The 13,505-nt window shown below is 37.8% G+C and overlaps 1 protein-coding gene across 4 annotated transcripts in view; it reads left to right on the top strand.

Annotated features, from left to right (window-relative positions):
* The first annotated feature begins 2,872 nt into the window (after nucleotides 1-2,872).
* The window catches only part of MNAT1 (MNAT1 component of CDK activating kinase), a 212,854-nt gene continuing 202,221 nt past the window's right edge, over nucleotides 2,873-13,505 (top strand). For all 4 annotated transcript variants that reach the window (XM_082450478.1, XM_082450480.1, XM_082450477.1 and 1 more), the window contains exon 1: nucleotides 2,873-3,090. In XM_082450478.1, coding sequence (XP_082306604.1) covers nucleotides 3,002-3,090 — 89 coding nt within the window. In that variant the 5' untranslated portion in view covers nucleotides 2,873-3,001. The remainder of the gene's footprint in view (nucleotides 3,091-13,505) is intronic.

The raw sequence follows: 13,505 nt of genomic DNA, 5'->3' as shown, positions 1-13,505 counted from the left end.
ATTGTCCCTTTTCACTTGCCTCTGCCTCTCTCATCAAAGTAGTTTTAGTCTTTCAGAGGGGCTTTCCCCAGAAGGTTGGAACCATGGCTTCCATTAGTTCCCAGCTCACATTTTCTAGCTTCAAGAGGCTCTGCTACTTTTTCCTTACTGCCAATTTGATAAATTCTAGGGAAGATCTCTGATTGGTCCCGTAAGGGTTGTATGTCAACCCACACAGGCCTGTGGGGGAGGAGGAGCTATTTTCCATAAGAAGGGAGGAGGGATGCTATCCACAGTCAAGGGACAAAACAATAAAAGCCTTCAACATATGGGGAAGGCCCAACCTGGGTCCACGGCCTTGGGGCTGGAAAGGAAGGGCTGCATTTGAGAAACATGGTCCCAGGGAGGTAGAATCTACTCTTAGGAATGCTAGAGGATGAGCAGATCTGGGAAGAGAAATAATGGGCTCCACTGGTCCACCGTTGGGATGCAGCTATCTTTAGAAATGTGGAAAACTTGATAGTTGGGTGGTTTTTACAAGGGCTGAGTTTCCACTTGAGTCAGAAGTCTGGTGCTGTCAGTGCTTTCCTCCTCAGAGCTTTCTGACCATTCTGTATTAGTGAACTCCACCAGTGGTAATGGTATACTTTTCAGAGTTTCTGTTGTATGCGAGGCCTTGTAGTAGGGCCTTTGTATATGCACGTCATGTAATTTAATCATTACAACACCCTGTGAAATGTATTATATGGAGGAAGGAAACTGAGGTAAAGGAGGATAAGAAATTTGGCTCAAAAACAGGTCTGTTTGTTTTAAAAGAAGGACAGGCTCTTCCTAGTACATTACATGCCTCTTGTATATAACTACTGCTAGTAAAACCTATACTACTCTTAATAATGACTAACAGTTACTGAGCTCTTACTCTGCGCTAGTTGTATCCTCAGTCCTCTGTGCTAGTTGTGCTGGTATTATCCTCATCTTATATTTGGGAAAACTGAGGCCCTTGATCATGCAGCTAGTAAGTGAGGAAGCCAGCACTTGAATCCAGCTCTCTTAGTGCCGGGGCCAAATCTATAAGCACTACTTTCTGCTGGCTCTAGCTCCATGAGTAATGCTTATCTGATAGAGTTCCAAGTCAGCTGTTGCTACTGTGCTTCTCTGACAGTAATTTCCAACCTGGGAAAAGGATAGAGTTGGTAGCAATGTTTCCTCCCATAATCTTCAGTGCTTTCTTTGCCTTAATCTCAAGGTTTGGGAGAAAGGAACAGCAATTCACTGCACAAACTGGTTGAGGTCTCCTGTTCAAAGATATGATTAAAAGTGTCCTGGTGGTGACAAACAATAATGCCAACTTAATGAATGGGTTCTCAATGTAGTTTTGGCTAAAAATTTTATTTGCTCACTGATCATGTTCACTCTTTCACCAGAAGTTTCCTGTTCTATTAAAATATAAAGATACTAAAAATTGCCTTTATTCTTAGAGAGCTTCACTGTGAGCTTATAATTGGTTTGGATGTGGTCTCTTTCAATAAATAGCAGCATAATGTCTCCAAGTCAGCACAGCATTTGATATTGCCTATTTTAGTAAATTTGCATTTGTTTAGCTTCTGTTAGTGAACAATATTATGATCCAGCAAATGACATGATTTATTTGTTAGGTGAATCCTTGATGTCTGTATACTAATATAAAGCCCTGTACTGCTGTGGCCTGCCTTGGTCTGTTGGTTCTCATATGTGGTATCCAGCTGTTTGTCAGGTTCTCCCTCCATAACCCATGGAAATCCCAACTGTATTGCCACACTATGGGTTACCTGTTGGGTTCACTGTTTAAAAAAAAGTGAGAATTGGAATGTTCCTCTTTATGTTTTCATTGAAAAGAAAAAAACTGCTGTGAAAAATTAAAATTACTATGAGTGTATACAGCTGGTATTCATTTTATGGGTTAATTTGAAAAGCTTTATATGCCCACTTCTAATGGAGTTTGGCTCACATTACAATATAGTGCTCAGCATAAAAAAATTTTCACATTACACTACTCTTTGATGTTCATTCATTCATTCTTCATTTACTTATTCAACAAGTATAAACAAATCCTCCTTCAGGAGATGGATAAGATGTGTCCCTTATAGTGGGAGGAATTTATTATCTAATAGAGCTGTTTACAGACTTCACTTTGCAGCCTGGATAAATTTAGTGAAGGTGACTTACAATTTCCAAAGAGATTCAGGCTCTCAGAGTGTAGAATTGCTGAAATAAAGCATAGATTCCTGTGTGATCACCCCAGTATTCGGGGAAACCAATATTGTCTTGATTGGGAGGGTGGTAAGAGATATTAGAGCCAGCCGAAACTGTTAAGCATGCCTGACCATCTTGAGGTAAGTGGTTCTCTACAGATGCCAGATATTATTTATAGAACTATTTTGACATTTAGTGAGAATCTGTAATATTTAGGGTCGGTGCAGAGACTTTCATTCTAAATAACTGTTCCAAACTTCATATCTGCGAATGCATATTATTTTCTGTGATTGCACGACTGTGCAAGTGTAATGGAGAAGTATAAAACACAGGCTATCAAGTTGTTCAAAAGAAAATACTGGTGTGAATTATTGAATATGTACACCAGGCATAAATCTTTGATACAATGGAAATGTTTCCAGACAAAACAAGATGGAATCTCTGTTCCTAATTGTGACACAGTTCCTTGAAAAATACAGCCAGGTGCATAGAGATGAGGCTTTACGTACAATTTGCCTTTTTAAGAGCCCTCCCCTAAATCTAAGGCTTTGCGCTGGCCTGCGGAAGCTGACACCGAGCCCTAGCTGCAGGACCGGAAAACTTGCTGCCGGAACCTTTGTGCTGAAATGCCTCGCCCCCGGGCCGGTGCTCATTCGCAAAGGACCGTCCCAGCCAAGTGCCTGTTGGTAGGAATCCGTTTGGCCTCGGGTCTGAGGGGGCTTGGAGGTGGCTGTGGCTGTGGCTGCGACTGAAGCAGGGGTCCAGGAGAGTCCACAGGAAAGAAGGCGCCATGGACGATCAGGGCTGTCCCCGGTGTAAGACCACCAAATACCGGAACCCTTCGTTGAAGCTGATGGTGAATGTGTGCGGACACACTCTGTGAGTTGGGGGAGAGTGGGATTTATGGGGGGAAGACGCACAGGGTGGGAGCTCTCGAAAGAGCCGGGAGATGTTTGACCTCGGCTCAGGGGAGAAAAGGGCGTCGTTAGTTTCGACCCTGAGGAGGAAAATGGGAAAAGGGAACGTTGTTTCTGTAAACAGACTAGCCGCTAGCCCTGAGCCGCTCTGGCCTGGTTTGGACTGCAGGTTCGCTGATGTGGTAACCAGCAGTTTGTCAGGTTTCACCCTTCTTAGGTGATGACAACCTCGACTGTATTTACAGGCTGTGTTGTCAACAGGGTTCCAGACGTCTCGCTGGTTAAAAGCGTGGGGATCGGAGTGTTTAATTTCACGCAAAATGTTTTTATTAAAAAGAGCGAAAGTGCTATGAAAATAAAATTACTGTGTTTATATACTGCTGCTATTTATTGCGTTAGTTAATTTGAAACCCCGTCGGTATGCCCACTGTCCTGATGGAGTTTGGTTAGATTCTCATCTCTAAAAGAGAAAATTTAGATTTTAGGCAGTTAATTTTGGAGATACCAGTAATGGCTGGCATTTATTGAGTGCACATTACATGCCAGGCACTGTTCTAAGCTCTTTACCATGAGTTATCTTATTTCATTCTCACAACAGTCCCATGAAGTAGGTACTAGTACCATTCCCATTTTACAAGGAAGGAAACAGAGGCTGCTCCACGTCTCTTATTTAGTGGGCCCTGCTAGAATTGGAACACAGCATGTCTGACTCTAGAACGCCAATTTTGGGAGGATAGGAGAGGAAGGGAGGTTGAATATTTTGAAGAGTAGGTGTAGGAACTGGTCAGAGTGTTTCTTGCCACATTTTTATGGTCAAATGTGGTTCAGTAGAGGTGGTTTCTATAAAGCACTTTGGGATGTAAGGTGAACATATATTCCTGTAGTTTCTTTGAGGTTTCTTAGAGATAAAAAATGATGGATAATCTACAATGTGGTAGACAAGACCTTTGGGTAAGCATAAATTGCATGGTTAATTGTAGTTATAATGATTATAGTGGGGTTTAGTAACTTACTGGATTGGTCCCTTTTTCGAATTAATCTTTATTTTCCTTTGCTTCATCCAGCAAAGGAAATACAGTAGAGCTGTGATTGAATGGGTTAAGATTAGAAGTAAGGTGAAAATAATCAAGTAGATTGAAAAAGGGAAATGAGACAAACGCTGTGTAAAGACTATTAGGTTTTTAGAGAGATTTTGCTCAGTTTCTCTTCATTTTCTGGTATCAGATTTGTTACAGTTGGTGCTCAAGGAAAGGGAATTTGCTTTTTTGGAAGGATACTAACTAAATGTAATTTACTGGAAGAAATTTCTACCTAGTAGTAATTAGACAATCAGGGAAGATTATGTGATTTTAGTAAGATAAATTGCGTTTTTATTAGACAATTATAAAATATTTATTTTTAATTAGAAATTGCTTTTGTCGTATCCATAGTCTTTTCTGTTTTTTCATAAGAGTTAACAATTATCTAAGTCATTCTCGTGTTGCATTGATTTTGGTTTATTTGCTAACCTGTTAGATAAAAACCATGTTTTACAGCCCTTTTTTGACTTGAAATATGAACAAACTGAATAAAAGATTATATGGTATTGGCTAAGAGAACAAACTTCTGATTTTGAATTCTTTGTACTCTTATAGGCTCTGTGGCTTTGGGCAAATTCCTAACTCCTCTTGCCTCATTGTTCTTACCTGTACAATAGAGATAATAGCACGATATATATTACAGTGTTTGAGGATTAAACAATATATGTAAACATCATGTTTGGAGGTGCTTAACAGAGTTTCTTTCACATAGTATTTGTTCGGTATACGTTGGCTATCATATTTGTGCATGGTATGGATGCTAAGCAGAAATAAAATTTAAACAGGATCTGTTTGGCCTGCTATGAAAGACTTGCTCAGCAATGGTTATCTTTAAATAAATTTAAGAGACTGTAAAACGTGAAAGTATAGTTTTAATTATAATGACCCTTTTGTGATGATTTTCTTAATATGAACTCGTTATCATGTTCTCTCATGGAAATGGGATTATATATATCCTTACTTTTTTCATAATGTATATCTTGGGTATCTTTTCTAAATTGGTATGTACATGTCTTCCTCTTTAACAGTTGGTTGATAGTCCACTGTTCAGTTATACTATAACTGATTTAACCAAAAGTTTTTTGATGAATCTTTAGATTTCCAGGTTTTCACTGGAGCTTCTCTCTCTCTCTCTCTCTGAGCACTTATGCAAGTGTATTGTAAGATAAACAGGCAAACCGGGGGTAACTGTAAATGCCTAGTAGTAGAATTGTGTGTGACTTTAAAATTTTGATGAACATTGCTCAGTTGTTATCAAAAAAGATTGTATTGATTGTGCTCCCAACAACTATTTATGGTAATTTCTGTTGCCAAACATCTTTGCTGATATTGGGCATTATTATTTTTTTAATCTTGCTCTTCTGATAGATAATGAAACATTATGGATTTTGATGTGAAATACTTTTGATTTGATAGTACGTTGAATTTGTACGGAATGTATTTCATGGGATTGAACTTGGGCATTTTTATAATACAGTTGTTAGTCTGAAAGGAGGAGGTATTATTATTTAGCATTGCTGTTTGCATTAGTTATCTATTGCTGTGTAATGAATTACCCCAAAACTTAGTACCTTAAAACAATAAATATTTATTATCTTACATAGTTTCTGAGGGTCAGGAGTATGAGAGTGGTTCAGCTGAGTGATTCTGGCTCAGTGTCTTTCATGAGGTTCGCTCAAGCTGTTGTCTGGGACTGGAGTATCTGTTTCCAAGGTCACTCATGTGGCTCTTGGTAGCTTCAGTTCCTCCCTGTGGACCCTCCATAGGACTGCTCATGACATGGCTTTTCCCAGAATTAGTGATGAGAGAGAACCAGAAGCTGCAGAGCCTCTCATCATCTAATCAGAAAAGTTACGTTATCATTGCTTCTGCTGTATTTTATTTGTTAGCACTGAACAATCCTGTTACAAGGTGGGAGGGTATTTATACACAAGAGTGTGAATACCGTGAGACAAGGATTACAGGGTCACATGATTTTACTCACTTTATTTTGTGTGTCCTCAAGTAACAAAGGCATTTTAGGAAGCAAGTGATAAAGTGAGTAGGAATAGTGCTTCACGAAAGATAAGAAGTGTGGGATTATGGAAAGATTATTTAGGAATACTATTTATGAGAGAAAATACAGGAGCAGAAAGGAGAAAAGAGGTGAAACATTATGAAAATACTTTTCTCCCTTAACTGCTAGCAATTGAGGAAGTGTGTTCCCTTATGTATCAAATCTATCCAGCAAACACCCAAATGAATTGATTGCATGCACATCCAAAGAAGATTGGATTCTATTTTTGCTTTTTTTTTTCAATTCAATGATGAACTTTGTCTTAATTACAGAAAAGGATCATTGTTTTTCTTTGTTTATCAGGGCCACCTATGTTAAGAAATGGGCCTTTCATAGTATTCTTTCATAGAATTCTGAAGGCATATTGAATTAGATGGAGCCAATTAAATCTAATTCTCATTTAACTGAAGTCTTTTTTTTTTTTTTTTTAAGGAAGCTGGGAAAACTTAATTTTTTCTTTGGAATACAGAAACTTTATTTTTTCTTTTTCTATTACCCAACATAGTTGGATAATATTTTTCAGATTGACACAAATTTAAAACTAAAGTCTTTAATAATTTAAGTTTTATCCCAGCCATCCTTGGCAACACTTGTCTCTGGAAACTTTACCTATATTTGATTTTATTAAATCTCCTTTTTTCATTTTAAACACACATAAGACACAAAGTAGAATAAACAAAACACATCCTGATATATGTAAAAATCAATATTTTGCCGTACTTAAGGTTTGTCTTTCTCTCTTTTTTATCTTCTTTTCTCTGTCCCTCTGTCTCTCTCTCTCTCATTTACTGATGTTTCTTAGTAGTTTGTTCTAAAGAGTTACCAGTCTGAATTTTGCTGATTGCATCTCTGTGGTATTAATATGTTCCTTTGTATTTTCTATAAATTACTAGTAATTTTAGAAGTTTATCAGATTAAAGTTCAATTTATTTATTGTTGGAAAGAATAATTCATAAGTGGTATTAATTCATTTGTTTAACTAATATGCTGAGCTTATACAACACCTTTTTGCGAACTAGGAAACAATGGACAGAAAAATTAGAAAAAGGCACTCATTCTGGGTAGAAGAATTAGAAAAAGGGGACTTTCCAGATATATTGTTGTTAATTTCTAATTTAATATTGTTGAAGTAAGAGAACGCACTTCGCTAAATTTCAGTCTTTTAAAATTTTCTGAAAACTTATTTATGGTCCAGCATATGGTCTGTCTTGGTGAGCAATCAGTGTAAATTTGAAAAGAATGTGTATTCTGTAGCTGTTGGGTATAGCGTATGTCAATTAGGTCAACTTGGTTGATAGTGTTACTCAGATCTTCTGCATCCATACTAATTTATTTATTTTTAAAAATTAATTTATTTATTTTAATTTATTTTTGGTTGTGTTGGGTCTTCGTTTCTGTGTGAGGGCTTTCTCTAGTTGCGGCAAGCGGGGGCCACTCTTCATTGCGGTGCGCGGGCCTCTCACTATCGCGGCCTCTCTTGTTGTGGAGCACGGGCTCCAGACACACAGGCTCAGTGGTTGTGGCTCACGGGCCTAGTCGCTCTGCGGCATGTGGGATCTTCCTGGACCAGGGATCGAACCCGTGTCCCCTGCATTGGCAGGCAGATTCTCAACCACTGTGCCACCAGGGAAGCCCCATACTAATTTATTTTTTCTACTCATTTTATCAATTACTCTGACTGGATTGTGGATTTGTCAGTTTCTCCTTTTAGTTCTGTCGTGCTTCATGTATTTTGAAACTCTCTTATTAGGTACATAGATATTCAGAATTGCTATGCCTTCTTGATGAATTTATCCTTTTGTCATTATGAAATGTTCCTTTTGGTCTTTTGTAATATGTCTTGAAGTTTTTGTCTGATATTATTACGTCAGTTCTCTTATGCTTCCTGTTTGATAATATACCTTTCTCTGTCGTTTTGCTTTCAACCAATGTGTGTCTTATATCTTGTAGACAGTACATAGTTGGTTTTGCTCTTTTATATGGTCCAACATTGCTGCCTTTTAATTGGTGTGTTAGTCCCTTTATATTTAATGTAATTTTTGCTATCATTGGGTTTAAGTCTATTTGTTTTCCATTTGTCCTTTTCTTGCCTTGTTTTGGATTAATTGGATATTTTAAAGTATTGGCCTATTAGCTCTTTATTGTTATTTTATTTTTTAAATTTTCTTTTAGTGATTTCTCTAAGTATAACAATGTGCATCTTTATCAAAGTCCGTTAAGAGTCAATATCTGACACTTCTCATTTTTCACTTCCTCACAAATTCCTTACGTTTCAATACCTCGCAAATGTGAATAATATAATATCATTTACTTACCCCTCTCATCCTGTATGCTGATGATGTCTTATCTTTAACTTCTGTATATGATTTAATATTGTTATTTTTGCTTTAAACAGTCAGTTGTCTTTAAGGAAATGTAGAGAATAAAAAATAGTCTTTTTTTAAAAATTATTTATTTGTTTATTTATTTATTTTTGGCTGTGTTGGGTCCTCGCTTCTGTCTGAGGGCCTTCTCCAGTTGTGGCGAGCGGGGGCCACTCTTCATCGCGGTGCGCGGGCCTCTCACCGTCGCAGTCTCTCTTGTTGCGGAGCACAAGCTCCAGACACGCAGGCTCAATAGTTGTGGCTCACGGGCCCAGTTGCTCCGCGACATGTGGGATCTTCCCGGACCAGGGCTCGAACCCGCGTCCCATGCGTTGGCAGGCAGATTCTCAACCACTGCGCCACCAGGGAAGCCCAAAAATAGTCTTTTTAATAAACAACTTTATTGAGATAGAATTCACATACCATAAAATTCACTCATTTAGAGGGTAGAATCAGTGGCTTTTGGTATATTCTCAGAGACATGCATCTATCACCACAATTAATTCTAGAATGTTTTTGTTACTCCACAAAGAAACCCCTTACTACTTAGCCCTGTCCTCCAGTCCTATTGTCTCCCAGCCCTAGGTAACCACTAATTGACTTTCTGTCCATATAGATTGCCTATTCTGGACATTTCATATAAATGGAATCATATAATATGTGGTCCTCTATGACTGGCTTTTACTTAGTATAAGTTTCATCCATGTTGTAGCATGTATCAGAGCTTCTTTCTTTTTGTTATTGGATACTATCCCATTGTATGGATATACCAGTTTTTATTTGTCTATTCATTAGTTGATGGACATTTGGGTTGTTTCCACTTTTTGGCTATAATGAATAATACTGCCATGAACATTCATGTACAAGTTTTGTGTGACAAATGATTTTGTTTCAGGTGTGTACTTAGGAGTATAACTGTTGGATCATATGATAACTCTATATTTATCCATTTGAGGAATTGTAAGACTTTTCCAAAGTGACTGCAGAATTTTACATTCCCATCAGCAGTGGATAAGGGTTCCAGTTTCTCTACATCTTTTGCCAACACTTGTTATTATTTATCTTTTTGATTATAGCCATCCTAGTGTGCTGTAGTCTTTTTTTAAAAATTATTATTATTTTTCAATTTTTGGCTGTGTTGGGTCTTTGTTGCGGTGCGTGGGCTTCTCATTGTGGTGGCTTCTCTTGCTGCAGAGCACAGGCTCCAGGTGCACAGGCTTCAGTAGTTGTGGCTCGTGGGCTCAGTAGTTGTGGCACACGGGCTTAGTTGCTCCGCGGCATGTGGGATCTTCTCGGACCAGGGATCGAACCCGTGTCCCCTGCATTGGCAGGTGGGTTCTTAACCATTGCGTCACCAGGGAAGCCCCATGTAGTCTTCTGTATTCACCTACTTATTTACCATCTTTAGTGTCTTTCTTCCTTCTTTTGGATCGGATTTTATAGTTGTATTGATTTTTTTTTCTGCCTGAAGAGCATTCTTTAGTATTTCTTGTAGTACAGGTCTGTTGGTTAAGAATTCTCCCAGATTTTGTTTATGTGAGTGTTTTTATTTCACCGTACTGTTTGAAAGATATTTCTGCTGAATATGAAATTATGGGTTGTCATTTCACCACTTGAAATATATCATTCCATTGTTTTCTTTTTTTTTTTCAGCCACACCGCACAGCTTGCGGGATCTCAGTTCTGACCAGGGATTGAACCTGGGCCATGGCAGTGAAAGCCCAGAATCCTAACCACTAGACCACCAAGGAACTCCCCATTCCGTTGTTTTCTGATCTCCATTGTTTGTGATGAGAAGTTAGCTGTTACTTATATCCTTGGACCCCTTTATCATAAAAATCTTTTGGGGCTGCTTTCAAGATTTTATCTTTGGTTTCTAGCAGTTTGACTATAAGTCTAGGTGTGCTTTTCTTTGTATTCATCCTAGTTGAGGTTTGCTGAGCTTGGAACTGTTAAGTCAATGTTTTTCATCCTATTTGGAAAATTTCAGTGATTCTTTCTGCACTATTTTCACTCTCTTCTTATTTTGGAACTCCAAGTACATGTGTGTTAGACTCTTTGGTATTGTTCTATAAGTTGCTGGGGTACTTTTCATTTTTCTTTGATCTTTTTTTCCTGTCTGTTCTTCAGATTAGATATTTTTTACTGGTCTGTATTCAAGTTCACTGACTCCCATCTGCCATGTCCAATCTTCTGTTAAGCCCATGTGGTAGATTTTTCATTTGTTATTGTACTTTTGTTCTAGGGTTTTCATCTTGTTCTTTTCTATAGTTTTCATTTCTCTTACTAGATTTCCTATCTGCACACTAATTAAGACCATATTTTCCTTTACTTCTTCGAATATAATTCTTTGGACATATTTTGTGTTAAATCTTTAAAAACATTTAAAATAGCTGATTTGAAAGTTTCACTCTGTTAGATCCAACATCTTGGCTGTCTCAGGGTTGGTTTCACTTATTTTTAAAATTTTTATTTATTTATTCGGCTGTGCTGGGTCTTAGTTGCAGCATGCGGGATCTTTAGTTGTGGCATGCAGGATCTTTAGTTGCAGCATTCAGGCTCTTAGTTGCAGCATGTGGGATCTAGTTCCCCAACCAGGGATCAAACCTAGGCCCCCTGCATTGGGTGTGAGGAGTCTCAACCACTAGACCACCAGGGAAGTCCCAGGGTTGGTTTCTATTGACTACTCTTTTTTTTTTTTTCCTATGGGTCACATTTTTCTTTCTTTTATTTTTTTACATTTAGTACTTTTTTCAGTTGTATACTGGATCATGTAGATGGTACTAGAAATTGCAAATTTTATCTTTCTGTGTAGAGTATTGTTTTTTAAAATTCTTGTAGATACTTCAGTTACTGGCTGATTACCTTGAACTTTGTAGGCTTGGTTTTAATCTTTGCTAGGATGGATCTGCAGAGAGCCCATTGTGTTTCCTTACTTTACTGCAACTCAACCTCCAAACTTTCAATTCCTGGAAAAACTTGTTGGGGCTTGATTTTAGGCTTTGTTTGGGTGAGTCTAGAATAAGTCTTACTATATGATGTGGTTCTCACTCTTAGTTGAGGCCTTTTTGGTATCTCAGTTGGATGTTTGAGGTGTTAATAAGGTGTTAATGTGGTTTCTCTACTTTGGTTGGTGGGAACCCCAAAGTATACCCAGCACTCCTTAACTATACTCTCTTCCTCTCTCAGCCATTATCTTTTAAGCCTTGATTGGTTTTGCCCTGCATATGTGCAGTCTGTTCCGTGCCCAAGGACTTACGGGGGTTCTTACACAGACTTCTGGACCCTCTGCCTTGCAGATTTCAACCATATCAACTGCACTGAAGTCTGATCTCTGTCTATACAGCTTAGCAGAACCACTGTGCCCTTCTTAAATTCTTGCTTGCTGGGCCATGGTCATGGAAATTTTTCCTAGGTAGAAAGAAGAGGCAATTGTCGGGGTCACCTTGTTAGTTTACCATTTCTAAGGGATTATAGTCTATGTGTTGCCCATTGTCTAATACCTGTAAATGATTGTCTCATACATTTTGTTTGTTTTATGGTAGCTCATGGTGAGAATGCTAGTCTGACATCAGTTACTCCATCATATTTGTTAGGAAAAGCTGGCCTTACTATTGTTGAGGCATTTACTTCCTGTAGCCTCAGTTCTGTGTGTACATGTTTATTTTCTTTACCTCAAAATTGGTAATTGCTATGCCTCTTTAATATTTCTTTCCTTTTGTAGTTTCTGATTTTTTTTTTACTACCTCAGCTTCTTCCCTAAAACTCTCCTAAATATTCTTTTCTTCTCCCTCTCCCTCCCCCCTCCCTCTCCCTCCCCCTCTCCCTCTCCCTCTCCCTCTCCCCCCCCCCCCTCCTTCTTTGTTTGCTTTAGTGGAGTGTTTTGAAGTTGATTAGAATATAATGCTGTGGAACAGCTATGGAGAATTAATATCTCATATCTTGTGGATTGTAGTTACAATGAATATCTCAAGACCATTCTCCTGAAGGAAGTGGTTTTTGCTTTCACTACATGTATAAGTGTTCACGTCCCATGTATTTTAATAATACAAATCCATTGGGTAATAGAACACTGACTCACGAGTTAGAAAATCTGTGTTCTAGTTCTGCTACAGACTGGCAAGTTTTAGGCCAGCTGTTTAACTTTGATTTGTTAATTTGTTTAGAACAGATAATTTTTAGCCCCCTTCAGTCTCTTAAAATTTGGGTAATTTAGTTAACAGTTAATTAGAAAATCATTGTAGTCATTAGCTTTAGTCTTTTTTTTTGACCTTATACCATTAGTAAAACTGCTTCTTAAAATATTAAAAATTTTAGTTATTTTTATTAGCAGTGATTTTCCTTTTCCAGTGTGGGAGAGAGTGCTGGTCAGTTTATTTACAGAATATGAATATATCACTATGGATTGGTTATTTTATGGCTATAATATGTATTTTTTTGGTTTGACTAAAAATGACTATTAGTGCATTTGAGTCTTGAAGATGCAGTGTTTGCATTTCAGTTCCTTCTTTTATTGAGTGTAACTTACTGTCTTAGTTCTTTAAAACCGTGGTTACTAAATATTTAGCAATTAATATTATCTGTAATGTTTCTCTTTGTATGTGAAAATATAGCCCTAACCCCATATGGCTCTTCTTCTCTAATTCTTTTCTTTTATACTGGGAATCTTTTTTTAAGATTCATTTTATCTGCTGATTAGCTTACTACATATATGTATATATGTATATATATACACACACATGCATATACACATACATTTTCTGTCTTGGAGGAAACCTTTTGTGAGGTTTTGCCTGCAGGTGAACTTTCATTTCATGGATGGACACCCTTTTTCTTTTTTTTTTGGCTGCGTCGGGTCTTTGTTGTGGCACGCAGGATC

The sequence above is a fragment of the Balaenoptera physalus genome (genome assembly GCF_965194825.1).
Source record: "Balaenoptera physalus genome assembly, chromosome: 2".
Taxonomy (NCBI): domain Eukaryota; kingdom Metazoa; phylum Chordata; class Mammalia; order Artiodactyla; family Balaenopteridae; genus Balaenoptera; species Balaenoptera physalus.
The sequence above is the reverse complement of the archived record's forward strand: the minus strand, read 5'-3'. Positions and strand labels throughout refer to the sequence as shown.